Source organism: Aquarana catesbeiana, linkage group LG03 (assembly GCF_042186555.1).
Source record: "Aquarana catesbeiana isolate 2022-GZ linkage group LG03, ASM4218655v1, whole genome shotgun sequence".
Classification (NCBI taxonomy): Eukaryota; Metazoa; Chordata; class Amphibia; order Anura; family Ranidae; genus Aquarana; species Aquarana catesbeiana.
Window position 1 is genome coordinate 655,035,606 of NC_133326.1, and position 17,511 is coordinate 655,053,116.

General features: G+C 42.7%; 1 protein-coding gene across 1 annotated transcript in view; it reads left to right on the forward strand.

Annotated features, from left to right (window-relative positions):
• Nucleotides 1-17,511, forward strand: part of MAN2B1 (mannosidase alpha class 2B member 1) — a 52,975-nt gene that overhangs the window by 16,723 nt on the left and 18,741 nt on the right. Inside the window, exons 5-14 of the mRNA XM_073622730.1 lie at nucleotides 2,805-2,937; nucleotides 4,558-4,703; nucleotides 4,848-4,964; nucleotides 7,766-7,848; nucleotides 7,935-8,055; nucleotides 8,592-8,670; nucleotides 8,804-8,913; nucleotides 9,225-9,332; nucleotides 9,810-9,926; nucleotides 10,736-10,921. Of these exons, the coding sequence (XP_073478831.1) occupies nucleotides 2,805-2,937; nucleotides 4,558-4,703; nucleotides 4,848-4,964; nucleotides 7,766-7,848; nucleotides 7,935-8,055; nucleotides 8,592-8,670; nucleotides 8,804-8,913; nucleotides 9,225-9,332; nucleotides 9,810-9,926; nucleotides 10,736-10,921 (1,200 nt within the window). The remainder of the gene's footprint in view (nucleotides 1-2,804; nucleotides 2,938-4,557; nucleotides 4,704-4,847; nucleotides 4,965-7,765; nucleotides 7,849-7,934; nucleotides 8,056-8,591; nucleotides 8,671-8,803; nucleotides 8,914-9,224; nucleotides 9,333-9,809; nucleotides 9,927-10,735; nucleotides 10,922-17,511) is intronic.

Below are 17,511 nucleotides of genomic sequence, written 5' to 3' on the forward strand. Positions count from 1 at the left end.
ATACGGACTGTTCTACATCACATTCATGATTTTTTTTTTTTTTTTTTTTTTTTTTGTTATTGTTTTGGACTAATTTTACTACTTTTTCATGGTTTTTGCCACCTATATTGCTAACTGTGTTATATTTCTGTGGGTCCAATAGGGATCCCTTGACTGTTTTGCATATACATATTTTCACATATGTTTTTCACTGTTTTTTTTAGCGCTGCTCACGTTTTTTTATTATTGTGTATATCTAATTTTTTGAGCTGCAGCTTCGCACTTATCAGGTAGCGCGGTATATATTTTTTTTCTGTCTTATAAATCTCCTTATGTGCCCCCCACCCCCGTGTCACACAAAAGCAGTAGGGAACTGGCTGTTACCTGAGAAAAATCGGCTTGGGTAAAGACACCGCTGTATTTGTGCACAGGTAAGTGTCCTAATATTAAGTCAGCAGCTACAGTATTTTTAGCTGCTGACTTTTTAAAAAAAAATTTTCTGAAGGAGCCTGGAGCTCCGCTTTAATATCAGTCCTACCTTTTAGACTTGCACAATTGCATAGGTTCCACTCCTGCACTGAAATTGGGCGCACACACCCCCAAAACCCCAAACCTACATCCACATCCATACACGTGTCAGGGCACCTACGTGCGAAAATGGCTCCACCTGTTTTATATTGCTATGCATGTTGAAGTAAGAGTAATAATTCTAGGCCAGTTATTTGTAGAGACCCCTTTTTAGGGGTCTCCAAACTTTCTAAACATAGGGCCAGTTTCCTGTGCTTCAGACTTTAGTGGGGGCTGAATTGTGGCCATTGGAAGTGCTGTGAGTGGGAGGAATTGTGCCCCGTCATTGGTGTGAGTGGGAGGAGCTGTGCCCCGTCATTAGTGGGGGGGGGGTTGCGCCCCGTCATTAGTGGGGGGGGGGTTGCGCCCCGTCATTAGTGGGGGGGGTTGTGCCCCGTCATTAGGGGGGGGGTTGTGCCCCGTCATTAGGGGGGGGGTTGTGCCCCGTCATTAGGGGGGGGGGAGTTGTGCCCCGTCATTAGGGGGGGGGGGAGTTGTGCCCCGTCATTAGGGGGGGGGGGGAGTTGTGCCCCGTCATTAGGGGGGGGGGGGAGTTGTGCCCCGTCATTGGGGGGGGGGGGGAGTTGTGCCCCGTCATTGGGGGGGGGGAGTTGTGCCCCGTCATTGGGGGGGGGGGAGTTGTGCCCCGTCATTGGGGGGGGGGGAGTTGTGCCCCGTCATTGGGGGGGGGAGTTGTGCCCCGTCATTAGGGGGGGGGGGGAGTTGTGCCCCGTCATTAGGGGGGGGGGGAGTTGTGCCCCGTCATTAGGGGGGGGGGGAGTTGTGCCCCGTCATTAGGGGGGGGGGGAGTTGTGCCCCGTCATTAGGGGGGGGGGGGAGTTGTGCCCCGTCATTAGGGGGGGGGAGTTGTGCCCCGTCAGGGGGGGGGGGGAGTTGTGCCCCGTCAGGGGGGGGGGAGTTGTGCCCCGTCAGGGGGGGGGGGGAGTTGTGCCCCGTCATTAGGGGGGGGGGAGTTGTGCCCCGTCATTAGGGGGGGGGGGGGGGGAGTTGTGCCCCGTCATTAGGGGGGGGGGGGGGGAGTTGTGCCCCGTCATTAGGGGGGGGGGGGGGAGTTGTGCCCCGTCATTAGGGGGGGGGGGAGTTGTGCCCCGTCATTAGGGGGGAGGAGTTGTGCCCCGTCATTAGTGTGTGTGTGTGTGTGGGGGGTGGGGGGTGGGGTTGTGCCCTGTCATTAGGGGGGGGGAGTTGTGCCCCGTCATTAGTGGGGGGGGGGGGGTTGTGCCCCGTCATTGGTATCCATGGATGAAATAGTGCCCCATGGGCCAGATAGAAGCAAGCAAAGGGCCACATCTGGCCCCCGGCCACAGTTTGGAGATCGCTACTCTAAACTAATGACTCTTAAAGTGGTGGTAAACCCTCCTTCCTGACTTTTACCTATAAGTAAGCCTAGAATAAGGCTTACCTTATAGGTAGTGAAAATATCTTCTAAACTGTGCACGTTTAGGAGATATTTCACTTGTAGTGCGCCAATGATGTCATCGGCGCATGCGCAGTGAAGAAACAGACCTCCGTGCCATTTCTTCCCCAGCACAGGAGTAACGTCATGCGGCTCCGGCCAGTCACAGAGCCGAAGTCCATGGCCCCGGAAGGAAGAGGGGGTGAAGAGGGACGCAGCCTGCGCAGGGGACAGCGCGGGATTCGTTTGCAGGTAAGTGTCACATACTAGCGATGCATACCAGCCCATTATGCTTTTAATTTGCAGGGAGCAAAACCCATTGGGGTTTACTTCCTCTTTAAGGGCTTTTAAAGTGTTGCCCATGGACAATTTTGGGTCCAAAAGTTTTTGTTGCCTTTTCAAAATTGGGGGCACACAGTTTTAAGGTTTAATGTGTTGGGTATCTATTTACTCGGCGCAAGCTCATCCCCCCCCCCCCCCCTTTTTACAATTAAAAAAAAAAAAAAAAATGGGTAATATATTGTTTTTCTGCACTTAAGTTACCTTTTTTGTAAAATGCTTTACACTAAGGGTAATCAAATCATAAATTGCATTAATATCATGTGACAAAAAAAGTTGACTAAAACTATTCTATTCTCCAGGGTGTCTGCTTTCAGAAAATATATTTGGTGGTTTTAATGTTGATGTTCTAAGTGCATTCTCCAATGCGGATCAGACTAATAAAAGCTGAATTCTGATTTGGTTGGTCTGATCTATATGCCGTTGTGCATATTATTTTTTTTTTTTTTTTTTTCTTTCACTTGGCAAACAAATGTGCATGTCTTTTGACTTTTAACCATAGATGGGCTTTGATGGCTTCTTCTTCGGCCGTCTGGATTATCAAGATAAAACCAATCGACAAAAGACCCGGCAAATGGAGATGGTTTGGCGAGCGAGCGATGATTTAGAATTACCCAATGCTGATCTCTTTACTGGTCAGTAAGCAGATATCAGAATTATTATTGTTTTTATGTTCAACCTTTATTTTGAAGCCCCTACATATTCTTTAGGTCTATGAGTGTGCTTGGGCTAACTGCTACCTGAGGCGGCCATACTTGCCACCTCTCACCCTATGCCGTCCTGCTTTCCTGCAAACCTGTGAGATGCCGTTGTTTGCTTATATTTAGGAGTACAGGCTTCAGGGATGCCGTCCTGTCCTGGCATCATTGCCTAGTGAGCCACTGACCTGGAACAAGCAAGAACACACACTTTAGCTGCATGCCTACTCCTCCAAGTCAGTGACGCCCTACGTGGTGAGATCAGGATGACGGCCTCAGGCTCCTTCCAGGACTCATTAATAAAAGAAATATGTAGGCTGCCATGATTGACATCCTTATGAAAAGCCTGCTGTGCTTCATATTGATCCTTTGGCTTCAATACATATTGCTGACCTGGAACAAGCATGAACGGTTCTGTGCAATGCCCATTCTTCAAGTGGTTGTAAACCCTCACATATACCCAGTGAAGTGACTGGCTTTAGGTGATGCAGAGATGAAACAAATCCTCTTGCATTAGTTGTACCTGTTTATCTGCCACCCTCTCCCATCTACATCTGTTCAAAGTACAGAATTTACACAGCATTTCTCAGCTTCAGAAGGCAAGGGGCAGGGATCTGACGCCACAGACTGCACAGCATCAGCAGGGAACTGAGTGTAATCTGAGAGCTGAGTGGAAGTAAAGGACACTGCCCCCCCCCTACCCAGTGTCAATCACTTGCTCTGTAATGGAGGGTTGGGGGGTGCTGTCTCCTGGGATTGTATGTGTCGGTATAGAATGTCAGAAGTGACTTATGCAGATATCAGAGGAATGAGAGGGGAAACCAAAATCGTGCTAGGCCCTTTTGTATAGGGCCAAGTACACTCTATAGAAGGATATGCTTTGTTCATATTTCATATCAGAGGTTTACAATCACTTTAAGATTTTTCACACTTCACTAGCTGCATGCTTGTTCCAGGTCAGTGAGTGATTAAGTGGAACAGATGGTGAGCCTCAGAACCTGTGTGTCAGCTCGGCAGTGCCATTCCCATCTTTTGGATTCCCTGGTAACCTAGAACCCTGTCATTAAAGAAATATGTAGACTGTCCACGTTGCCATCCTTATCAATAATCTACTACCTGCCATATTGATTCTTTGTCTTCAATACTTTTCACTGACCTGAGGCAAACAGTGAGCTCTTGGTTTGTATATTTCGAGGGTAGGCAACCTCAGCAATCCAGCTGTGGTAATACCCTGGCCTCTGGGAGTCATGCCTGTGGCTGTTGGGCTTAAAATGCCTCGTGGGACTTGTAGTACCATAACATCTGGAGTGCCTAGGTTGCCTACCCCTGGTATACTTGTTTATACTTGGTGAGCTAGAACCTGAAGTCATAGAATCGGCATAACCGCTGACTTTTCCATAAAAAGCTTTGCAATGCAAGCCCTCTCTTTTTTTTGGCTTGTCTGTAACAAGCTTATTAAGAATAGTAACTTTTGTCCGTCTCCGTTAACCCAATGTATGTCTCTCAGCTTAAAACTGGACGTGTTTTAATGATATGCTGTGTTTTCTGTCCCCGCAGGGGTACTTCCAAATGGTTACAACCCCCCAGATGGCTTCTGCTGGGATCAGCTGTGCAATGACATGCCAATCATGGATGACATAACAATGGAAGGTTATAACGTAGATGTCGTGTTAGCCGATTTCCTGGCAGCTGTAGATAATCAGGTATCGTACAAAGACTGTGTGTACAAGAATTATGCTCTGTTCACATACCGTGGTGTAGTATTGTCGGGGAGGAGGGTTGTGTACGCTTCCTGGAAATGTCGTCATGGTGCTGAAACTCCTTATCTGTTCTCTATCTCCTGCCAGGCATCAACGTACCAATCAAATCACATTGTTATGACGATGGGATCCGATTTTCAATATGAGAATGCCATCCCGTGGTTTAAGAACATGGACAAACTGATCAGTCTAGTAAATGCTCGGGTGAGATGAGTCACGGCTATCACGAAACTAGTGCTCTACTGATGCATAGCTTTAAAGGGTTATAGTTTTCCTTTGGGATCTTTTCGCTTTGTGTTGCGTTAATGCACATGCTCCAGCTCAACGCTTTATTTTGCTATTTATTGTATTATTTATTACTTTATTATTGTGTGTGTTGTACGTTACACCAAAAAAATCATATTCCATGTGACATGAAAATTTTATAGATGGGGCAACTCCTATCCTCATATTGATTAGTGGTTCCAAATTAATAACTACCTCAGTAGGTAACAGACACAAAAGATACACTCCGCATCTTTCCAAATAACTGTCCTGCTTTATTATGATGAAATTGAAGGTTTTTATACACATGATTACATAGGTATCACAATTGTACTTTTATGGTAACAAGGGGCGTAACATAGGCAGACTAATTCTAATCAGGACTTGAAAGAATGAAAACATGTACTGAAAACATTATTTGTGCCTTGTACACAGTGAGGGCAGTGTGTAATACATACAAAATAGAATACAATTCTATACAGAACTTACAAATTTCCTTTACACATGTACAGTAGGAAAAATAATTATTTGATCCCCGGCAGATTTTGTAAGTTTGCCCACTTACAAAGAAATGAATTGTCTATATTTGTTATCAATTTTAAATGATTGAGATGGCATATCAACCAAAAATCCAGAAAAAACACATGATACAAATGTTATAGGTTGCAGTTCAGTGAGTAAAATGAGTATTTGATCCCCCTACCAACCATATGCTACAGTATGGGCTCATGTGGTCCTGTCAATTCAGGAAGGTGCTCTTAACGACAACTTATGTGTATAAAAGACACCTGTCCACAGAATCTTTCTTCCATTCAAACCTCACCATCATGGACAAGAGATGTCAAAAGACATCGGGGACAAGAGTGTAGACCTGCACGAGGCTGGAATGGGCTACAAGACCATCAGCAAGAAACTTGGTGAGAAGGAGACAACTGCTGTAGCAATTATTCGCAAGTGGAAGTAATACAAAATAACCATCCATCGCCCTTGGTCTGGAGCTCCATGCAAGATTTCACCTCATGGGGTAAGAATGATCATAAGAAAAGTGAGCCCAGAACTGCATGGGAGATGCTAGTTAATGATCTCAAGGCAGTTGGGACCACAGTCCCACAGTCACCAAACAAACCATTGGTAACATAATACGCTGCCATAGATTGAAACCCTGCAGTGCCCGTAAAGTCCCCCTCCTCAAAAAGGCACATGTACAGGCCTGTCTGAAGTATGCCAATGAACATTCAGAAGAATTGGGAGAAATTGCTGTGGTCAGAGGAGACCAAAAGCAGCTCTTTGGCATTAACTTGACCCGCCGTGTTTGGAGGAAGAAAAATGTTGACTATGACCCTAAGAACACCATCCCTACAGTCAAGCATGGAGGTGGAAACCTTATGCTGTGGGGCTGTTTCTCTGCTAAAGGTGCAAGCTGACTTTGTCGCATTGACGGTCCAATGGATGGGGCCATGTATTGTAAAATCCTGGATAAGAAACCTTCCCTCAGCCAGAACACTGAAGATGGGTCGTGAATGGATCTTCCACCATGACAAAACATACCGTTGAGGCAACAAAGGAGTGGCTCAAGAAGAAGCGCATTAAGATCATGGACCTTAATCCCACAGAAAATATGTGGAGGGAGCTGAAACTTCGAGTTGCCAAGCGACAGCCAAGAAACCTTTAGAATTTAGAGAAGATCTGTAAAGAGTGGACCAAAATCCCTCCTGAGATGTGTGCAAACCTGGTCACCAACTACAAGAAACGTCTTACTGTCCGTACTTTTTTGTCCCTTTTTTGTCCCTTCTATTTTTCTTGGCACAAGTCCCAGGATCCGGAGTATAATGCATTGAGGATCGAGTATTGATATCCACCCTTTCAAAAGGCAACCACCATCACCAGGCAATACTCGGAACATCCTCTTCCACCACCATCCAGCACTTTCCATAAGGCTTTGATTAAAGCCCCTGAAGGTAAGGGCAATGTGAGCTTAGTTGCATGCAGATCTGGCACTGTCGAGTATCTTTGCTCAATTAAATATATATGAACTTTTTTGAGACAGAGCACCACAGATGGTTTATGCACTGAAGATCTATTTTCAATATTGAACTTTCAGCTATTAGCATCAGCACATTGTTTTTTTTTTTATGTATCACTAATGGACTATGTTTATATTGCACTTGTTTTGTGTTTTTTGGATCACTTATATTTTTACCCCCACTGGCTTATTTAGTAATTGATACTACACAGGTCACGTTTAGAACATTTTGTTATTTAAGATACACAGTGTGCCTGCATGTCCTGTAATCAGTTCATCAGTCACTGCCTCCGCCCAACTCTGCTGCGTGACGGCGACTAAAAGCGGGATCCCTGCCATCAAAATCAAACTATCATAATTATGACTGTTCAGTTACTGTGGGTGGCCTTGGAACTGGAATGACCAGGCCTAACCTACACTAGAAGAGAAGCTGAGGACCTATGTAAGGGTTCTAGAATCCAAAGGGTCTTGCAAAGGTATATAGACAGGAAATAATTTGCAGACACTGGGTCCCTGTAAAGCAGAAATGTTGTTAAAATGTTTTAGACCTCTTCATGGTCACTTTAGTAACTATAAAGTTATAGCTTGCTTGAAACAACATCTTGTTACCATTTAAAAAAAAAAAAAAAGGAAGATTGTATAGTCTTTACAGTGTGTGTTTGTTTGTGTTTTTGTTTTTTTGTTGTTTTTTTATTTTTGTTTTTTTTGTTTTCTCCAGCAAGCAAACGGAAGTAAGGTGAATGTCCTGTACTCTACCCCAAGCTGTTACCTGAGTGCACTGAATAGGGCCAACCTCACCTGGTGAGCATGGAACTTGCGGCATGTTGGTGTGCGTCTCACCGCATACCTGTTATCGCTCTGTATTTAGACCTGTCTCTATGTTCCAGGCCAGTGAAGATGGACGACTTCTTCCCATATGCTGATGGACCTCACATGTTCTGGACGGGATACTTCACCAGCCGCCCAGGCTTCAAGGGCTACGAAAGGCTCAGTAACAACTTTCTGCAGGCGAGTGGACAGCAGGGCAATGAACATGTAAACGTCTAAAGGAGGTACTGTCCTTATTGCTCAAAGAACCAATCACATTTTTACTTTATTTTTCTAGTTCCTTTTTAAAGGGGTTGTAAAGGTTCATGTTTTTTCACCTTATTGCATCCTATGTCTATGGACGCAGCATTTATGACGGAGTGCACCCGCAAGCTAACCTCCTCATGATAGAGCTTCCCAGAGGGAGGTTAGCAATTTCGGGGAGGAGCTGAGACAGCCGCCGAGGGACCCCAGATCCGGAGGATCGGGGCCACTCTGTGCAAAACTAACTGCACAGTGGAGGTAAGTATAACGTGTGTGTGTGTGTGTGTGTATGTATATGTATGTAAATATAATATAATTTTTTTTTTTTTTTTTTTTTTTAACCCATACAACCCCTTTGAATGTGATTGTTTTGGGCAACAAAAAGGCAATACCTCCTCAGACATTATTGAAATGATAAAATGGATAATGCTATATCCTTTTCATGGCAACCATGTTTGTTATGCCATTACTAGGTCTGTAATCAGCTGGAGGCTTTGACTGGAGCAGCTGCAATACATGGACCATATGGGACCAGCAGCAGCTTGAAGCTCAGTAAGTCGTCTTATTAATTCAGCATCCTTATACAGTAACTTAATTCCCAAGTCTTCGATTACCCCTGTAATATCTTATTACAGTAACCCGGCTCCTGAGTGTCTTATTACCTATGATTTTTTACCAATCTTAGGGCGAGCCATGGGAGTAGCTCAGCATCATGATGCTGTAACGGGTACAGCAAAGCAGCATGTGAATGATGACTATACTTTGCGCCTCGATAAGGGTTGGAAAGCCTGTCAGGTAACTTTTCAAAACGTGGCACTAGATTAGTTCAAATTTTAAATATGCTAAATGCCAAGTAAATGAGAATATGGTTTATTAATCTATTGCAAAGGATATTCTGTTTTAACACATGTTTAGTATTTTACTGATATCTGTAACATTGCAGGCTTAGAATGCCGCTTTTGTATTCATTGACACTTCTTATTCATAAGAATACAGCCTAGAGACCAAATCACTAGAGACCAGTGATGTCACTGAGACACGATAATATTAGACCCAATCCATTTGTTGAACAGGATCTAAGACTTTTTCTCCATTTTCTGGTACAGGTTGTGGTCAGTAATGCTCTCTCCAGTCTGATGGGGACTAAAGAAAACTTTGTGTTTTGCAATCTACTGAACATTAGTGTGTGTCCTTTAACAGAGATCTCGAAATCCGTGAGTTGACTTTCAAGCATTGCTTTACATATGAATGTCCCAATAACACTGTAGGTGGTGTCAGTGCAGGTTGTTTCATGTTCATGCTTATGTTTTAACTTGCATTTCAAGAGATGGATTGGGTTTTACATATATAGTTCGTTTTTAGATTGTGTGAGTTAATACAGTCATTTTGGTAGTATTGCAGTTTTTTTTTTTTTTTTTTTTTGTAGGGTGTGGTGTGTGGGTTTTTTTTTTTTGTTTTTGTTTTTTTTTTTTTTTCCTTTCTTGTAGATTTTGGAGTTTGGGCCTTTTCACTGCTGATTTTATATAGATTTCTCAGTGTTGTGGCACATAGGATTGTACATGGTTCAGTTTTTTTAATAATAATGACCAACATTTTTCTCCGCAGCAGGTGTCCATAAAGCTCATTGATGCTTTTATTTAGTTTTGTAGCTCTTTTGTTATCTCGTTCAATTCTGACATCTCCTTCTGCAGTTCAATGTGGTTATCTACAATCCTTTGGGGCGTGCAGTCACGCAGTATGTTCGTCTTCCTGTGAATGGTGCGGCTTACGTGGTTAAAGGTCCTTCTGGTGAATCTATTCCAAGTGAGGTGAGATGAGCATGATACTGGTAAGACTGTTCAGTGGGTAGGTGCTCAATTCTTCTTCAGTGATTCAGGAAATGCTGCCTGCTAACTGTCCTTATGGCAGAGTTTTTTGTTGAGATCAGTCACCCCACCTGACCCGCTGTGTGCTGTATACCTAAACCGCACACATACACAATCTACTTTATATCCAAAAACAAATATGTAGTGCAAGAGCCTTCATGATTTGGATATAAATTAATTGGAGAGATTAGGTAGGTCCTCCTGTTACATAGTTTTGGTAGATCTAAAGTCGATTGTATAGGGAGTGTATGGTCAGATTGTAATGTGTATGATGAGCCTTAGTCCCCTTTCACACGGGCATTTATTCGGTCTGTTTTTAATTCATTCGTCGACGGATAAAAAATGAACAGCAATGCATTTCTATGGCCAAACAGATGTAAACGGACGATCATCTATTTACATCCACATCCATTCAGGTCTTTTTAAAAAAAAAAACGGAACAAGTCTGTCCTGTTTTAAACAGACCTGAATGAAGATAAATGGATGTAAACAGACGACGTCTGTTTTTGCATTGGTTGTTAGGAGTCGGTACTTGGCATGATAGCACCCCCCCCCCCCCTTTTTTTTTGCCTGCCAGGCTGCATGCTCCGTTAGGGTCTGGTATGGATTTTTGGGGGGGACCACACACTTTTGTTTTCTGCGTGAGGTCTCCCAGCCAACCCCCCCCCCCCAAATCCAAATGTGTGTGTGTGTGTGTGTGTGTGTGTTGCTTGATGTCCACAAGTTTAAAAGCAATCATCTTTTCCTCCTAGGTAGTTCCAGTTTCGAAATTTACAAAGGAAGTTCGCAGAAACAAAGGTAGTGCTGAGCGAGAACTGTTTTTTCCAGGCCAAATCCCCCCACTGGGCTTCAGCAGATTTACAGTTGAGAAGCTCCACGCTCAGGAACGATTCTTCCAGAAGAAGGCTGAGAAAAACCCATTATTGATTCAGAACAAGGTAGCTTATGTGTATTGTCATGTGACTGCATGGGGCAATGTTAATAAAGTGTTTTGGTTCACCTTTACCCAAAAACTGCCTATTCAGGTAGGGGACGCCGGAAGCTAAAAAACAAACTCTAGGGCCCTTGCTATATCTTTAAGTACCTCATGATGCCTGGCCAAAAAAACTCCCAGTAGATAACATCATCCTGTCCTGCTTTTGTTGCTAGGATGTTGCTAAGACACTCCCAGCCATTATTTATCACCCCCATCATAGAAGTGAGCTCTGAAACCCCCACACCTGTTATCCGCTGTCTCCTCCATCGCAGAATTGCTGAACTCGCACCTACTGTGGCAGGGGGGAGAGAGTGCATTTTAGGGGGTTTAGATTGGCTGGGATGGTCCTGGCAACATCCTAGTAACAAGGCAGGATGGGATGATGCCATTCCTGGGAGTTTTTCAACCAGGCTTTAGGATGGTATGTTAATGGCCTACAATAATAGTAAGTTCTTTATGCAATGTTTTGCTAAACCCACGACAGCAAAATCAGTCTGTATATGCAGCATAGCATGCTTGTTATACTCCCAGTGGAACCTAAGGGGTTAATCCTCTGCATTGTGTAAAAAGTTTGATCCGGTCTTCTCTAATCCACTTCTTTTACAGTCCTCAATCTATCTGCTGATAGAACAGAGCCTTGGGGACACGCTGCACATGTTCAGTTTGGTGTGCATAGCTAGAGCGTTTTTTTTTTTTTTGTTTTTTTTTTTTTTGTTTTTTTTTCCTTGGGAAAGTGCATGTGATCGGCACAGGGCCAAACCCGCACTGTCCAGATAGAGGGTCAGGGGTCCTGTAGCCTTATAGGACAATTGGGGGAGAATGAAAACTCCTCCTACAAGCTTTAACCAGACACTGATGGAAGTCCCAAGGCTGTTATATACTGCTGATGAGAAAAGATATTTAGCAGTTTATATTTACAAACATAATTGCATTTCCTTGTTCTGTGTACTGTGGGGGACCAGATATAGTGAATGCAGGGTCCTGGGTTTAGTAACACTTTAACTTTTTTCAAAGCTGCACAGTTTTTATCTACAGGCGCCCCTTGACTGTAGAGGCAGTTTTTTTTGGTAAAGATGAACTAACCCTTTAAGTGCAGTGATCCATGCCAACAGATCAGGTCTCTAATTGGCCTAAATCTAGACTCTTGTCTGTGTTGGTTCATGTATTGCCTAAGAACTCAATCCATTACTAATGGAAGAGTTGCTGAATTTGTTCTTAGATTGTTTGTTATTGCTTTGTTTACCTTGGTATGTAATTATCACTGGTTTCACATTTTAACATGCTTGCTTTTTTGTATTGTAATTCTAACTGGATTGTAATAAAACTGCATGTGACTGAGGGTCTTTCCTCAGTCACGTGATGATATTTTGGGATCCAGTTAGAATTTGGCAACTCAGGTAAGATGATGTGATGTCACAGGGAGTGGGGCTTCATCCTGGGAGTGGGGGCTTCTTCACACCATGTCCGCTGAGCTGTGATATTCTGCATGCCACCATATATTAGAGCTGCACAATTAATCGTTAAAAAATCGTGATCTCGATTCACCTCCCCTGATGATCTCTCCTGCTGAGTTTGCCGATTCTTTCATATAAACAAGTGGAGAGATTATCTGCTCACTCAGCTGTCAAAAGAAAGCATCAGACAGTCTGCCAAGTTTAGAACTTGAAACATTGTAACCAACTTCCTTCTTAGATCAAAGATATAGAACTTCTCTGTGTAAACAAATGACCTGGGCAATCTGCCAAGTTTGTAAATGCAGGAAGTTAAACCACTTAAGTCTAAATCTTTTTCTGACACTTCTTTCTCAAGTTAAAGTCAATATTTTTTGCTAAAAAAAATTACTTGGAACCCCCAAATATTATATAAAATGGCAATTGCTGCAATATTTTATGTCACACTGTATTTGCCCAGCTTTCAAATGCAATTTTTTGGGAAAAAATACACTTCAATAAAAAAAAAAAAAAAAAAAAAAAACAGTAAAGTTAGCACAATTTTTTTTTTTTTGTTTGTTTTAATGTGAAAGATGATGTTATGCCGCGAGAATCGTGAGAGAATCGTGATCTATCCTCTAAGCAAAAAAAATCGTGATTCTCATTTTAGCCAGAATCGTGCAGCTCTACCATATATGTGTGATGTGAATAGGACACCTAGAAAACAATTGTTCTCTATGTGCTTTATAAGTGTGCAATGGTGTGTAGAAAAGTGCAGCTCAATGGACATGGTGTGAGGAAGCCCTAAAGCTAGGCTACGATGCTTAAAGTGGTTGTAAACTCTTACAGACCACTTTGACCTACAGGTAAGCCTAGATTAAGGCTTACCTGTAGGTCCAAGAAATATCTCCTAAACCTACATGGTTTAGGAGATATTTGCAAAAAGACAGGCACCGCTGTCTACGGCGCATGCGTCAAAGACAGCGGCGCACTGAGCATGCAGCTGCTAACAGCGATATGCCATTAGTGGTGGCTCCCGTGCGGGAGTGATGTCATCGCGGCTCCGGCCAGTCACATCGCTGGAGCCACGATACCCGGAAAGAAGATGGACGCTCCGTAGCAGAGGGGACAGCGGTGACGTCGCAAGCTCCTGTGTCAGGTAAGCGACACATAATGGGCTACTATGTGATGCATGGTAGCCCATTATGCTTTACCTTTGCAGGGAAACAAAGAGGAAGTAAACCTATTAGAATTTTAATTCAGCAGTATATAATGAGTTTGGAAATTCGAAATAATTGCTTAAAAAAGGGGTTGTAAACCTTCGTGTTTTTTCACCTTAATGCATCCAACGCATTAAGGTGAAACACCTGTCAGTGACCGGCCCGCAAGCCCCCACTCCCCCCTCCTTTTACTTACCTGAACCCTCGAACTTAACCCACAGGGACGCGCTGACTCTGCCAGGGGCTCTCGATTGGATAGATTGATAGCAGCGCAGCCATTGGCTTCCGCTGCTGTCAATCAAATCCAGTGACGCGAACGCTGGACTCAGGAGTGCGCCCGCAACATCACCCCCTGTGGGGGAGGAGCTGCGAGAGCCGCCGGGGGACCCCAGAAGAGCAGGTTTGGGGCCACTCTGTGCAAAGCGATCTGCACAGTGGAGGCAAGTATGATAGTGTTTTTTTTTTTTTTTTTTTTTTTTTAATTTACCTTTACAATCACCTTAAATAATGCATTACAATTTAACAAAATTCATTCGATTTTAGTCGACTAAAAACACGACAAAGTCAAAAGGCTATGGCTAAAACTTAATTGAAATTTGAGGTCAAAATTAACACTGCACCACCGTGCAGAAACCTAAATGAAGTGTAATTTTCTGCACTTCAAATTTTTTTTTTTTTTTTTTTTTGCTAATGCTCTGTTTTAGCATATGAGCATCTGTTCATTTTTGTCCCGGAAAGACATATGGTGAGGATGTGGTACAACTCATGTATCGAATCATCAGTGTTTACACACTTTTTTGAAAAAAAAAAAAAAAGGGGAAGGAGGAGCATTGAGCCTTAAAGAGGAAGTAAACCCTAATAACATGTCTTTTATGGTATTAAGGTTTGAACATGCACTACAAACACAGATTTATATAGTGAGGGGGGGAAAAAAGTATTTGATCCTCTGCTGATTTTGTATGTTTGCCCACTGACAAATGATCAGTCTATAATTTTAATGGTAGGTTTATTTTAACAGTGAGAGACAGAATAACAACAAAGTTCTAAATTGATTTGCATTTTAATGAATCAAATAAGTATTTGACCCTTCGCTAAACATGACTTAGTACTTGGTGGTAAAACCCTTGTTGGCAATTACAGAAGTCAGACTCTTCCTGTAGATGGCCACCAGGTTTGCACACATCTCAGGAGGGATTTTGTCCCCACTCCTCTTTGCAGATCCTCTCCAAGTCATTAAAGTTTTGAGGCTGACGTTTTGTAACTCAAACCTTCAGCTCCCTCCACATATATTTTCTATGGGCTTAATGTCTGGAGACGGGCTAGGCCACTCCAGGGCAGGGTGGATAAAAATCAATAATTTAAAAAAAAAAAAACAAAAAAAAAACTTATTTTTTATTTTTTTTTTTTTAATCAAATTTATTTTAATAAAATGCTTTTGGAGTAAAAATCGATCTAAAGATTGTTTTCTATTTAAGACGCATTAATAATTTAGTTTATTCAGCATGAAATTGAGCTTGGTTATGTAGCATAAAGCTGTATATTCTGCAATATTTACATTTTTGGTGAACTCATTCAATGAATACAAGCTGAGATAACATGCACTGCATGGTATCTCACACAATTTCACAGTAACCATGAGAGAAAACAAAGTTTAGGAATATTCCTTAATCCCATTGTTTTGGAAATCTGTACATTGTAAACTGTATGATTGAATCGGTTCTGATATCGCTGTTTTACAAACCTGACAGCTTATTATTCTATATAGGGAATCTTCTTTTTGTTTGCAGATATTAAAGATTCTAAGTACAAGCAAGAATAGGTCCTTACATTTAAAGAGCACCTGTCATTTCAGATCCGTCATGGCAGCGCCTTTTAGCGGGCATCCATTCTCCTACTGCCCCATCACCAGCCATCCCATTAATGTGAATGGGACTGTCTGTGAGTCAACAGCGGGTCAGAGGAGGAGCCTCTGCGGGACAGAGATGACAGTTTGCTCTTTAAAAATTATGATTTAAATCGAGTTGATTTAAATCAAATCCACCCTGCTCCAGGATCTTAATATGCTTCTTCTTGAGCCACTTCTTTGTTGCCTTGGCCATGTGTTTTGAGTCATTGTCCTGCTGGAATACCCATCCATGACCCATTTTTCAATGCCCTGGCTGAGGGAAGGAGGTTCTCACCCAAGATTTGACGGTACATGGGCCCCGTCCATCGTCCCTTTGATGCGGTGACGTTGTCCTGTCCCCTTAGCAGAAAAACACCCCCAAAGTATGTTTTCACCTCCATGTTTGGCGGTGGGGATGGTGTTCTTGGGGGTCGTAGACAGCATTCCTCCTCCTCTTCCGTTGAGTTGATGCCAAAGAGCTCGATTTTGGTCTCATCTGACCACAACACTATCACCCAGTTCTCTTCTGAATCATTCAGATGTTCATTGGCAGGCCTGTACATGTGCTTTTTTTTTTTTTTTTTTTTTTTTTTTTTTTTAGCAGTGGGCCCTTGCAGGCACTGCAGGATTTCAGTCCTTCACAGCGTAGTGTGTTACCAATTGTTTTCTTGGTGACTATGGTCCCAGCTACCTTGAGATCATTGACAAGATTCTCCTGTGTAGTTCTTGGCTGATTCCTCACCGTTCTCATGATTATTGAAGCTCCACGAGGTGAGATCTTGCATGGAGCCCCAGACTGAGGGAGATTGACAGTAATTTTGTGTTTCTTCCATTTGCGAATAATCGCACCAACTGTCACCCTCTCACCAAGCTGCTTGGTGATGGTCTTGTATCCACCCTTGTGTAGGTCTACAATCTTGTCCCTGACATCCTGGGACAGCTGTTTGGTCTTGGCCATGGTGGAGAGATTGGAATCTGATTGCTTCTGTGGACAGGTGTCTTTTTATACAGGTAACAAGCTGAGATTAGGAGCACTCCCTTTAAGAGAGCTCCTAATCTCAGCTCCTTGCCTGTATAGAAGACACCTGGGAGCCAGAAATCTTGATAGGGGATCAAATACTTATTTCAGTCATAAAAATGCAAATCCATTAACTTTTTTGAAATGCTATTTTCTGTTTGTTCTGTCTCTCACTGTTAAAATAAACATTAAAATTATAGACTGATCATTTGTTAGTGGGCAAGCGTACAAAATTAGCAGGGGATCAAATACACTATTCCCCCCCCCCCCCCCCCCCCCCACTGTGTGTATATAACGTCTTTATTAATAAAACCACGTTTCATAAACAAACAAAAATATCCCTTTTTGACAAACAGAAGTACAACAATAGAGTATAAAAAAAAATAAAAAAATAAAAAAAACTGTATACTCTATTGGCTGTAATGCTATTGCACATATTACCTGAATTTATTACCAACATTAAAATATTAAGGAAAAAATAGGAAAAGCCTTTTACTAACTTTTTTTTTCCCAGCAGCTTTAGTGGATGCCTCCTACTTATTATTTTATGGCAGTGAAGTGTTAATTGTGATGTCAAATTTCGATTTAGTTGTAGTCCTAGTATTTTGTCTAGAATGCCATTTTTTAGTTTTAGTCATATTTTAGTCATCTGAATCTATAGACTAAAATAGTGTTAATTTTAAAATATTTTCGTTGACAAAATTAACACTGGTGTGCTGGCATGTGGTGCTATCTAGCATGCTGCAGAAAAATGGAGCAGGGCTATCCATTGTGCTGCAATTTTTGGCACTCCACCTCACATCAGCATTGCGGGGTGAACAGGGCACAAATAAAACCCTTTTTTTGTATTCTCTTCTTATGGTGACTGGCTTTTATCCAGTGCAGGAAATATACGGCTCGCTGCACATAGTGTGAATGAGCCCTCAGCCGTTGGGAAGATGATGCACTTTAGAAGAGAACTAGGGCATCTTCCTTTACGTACAGCCCTTGCGTAATGAT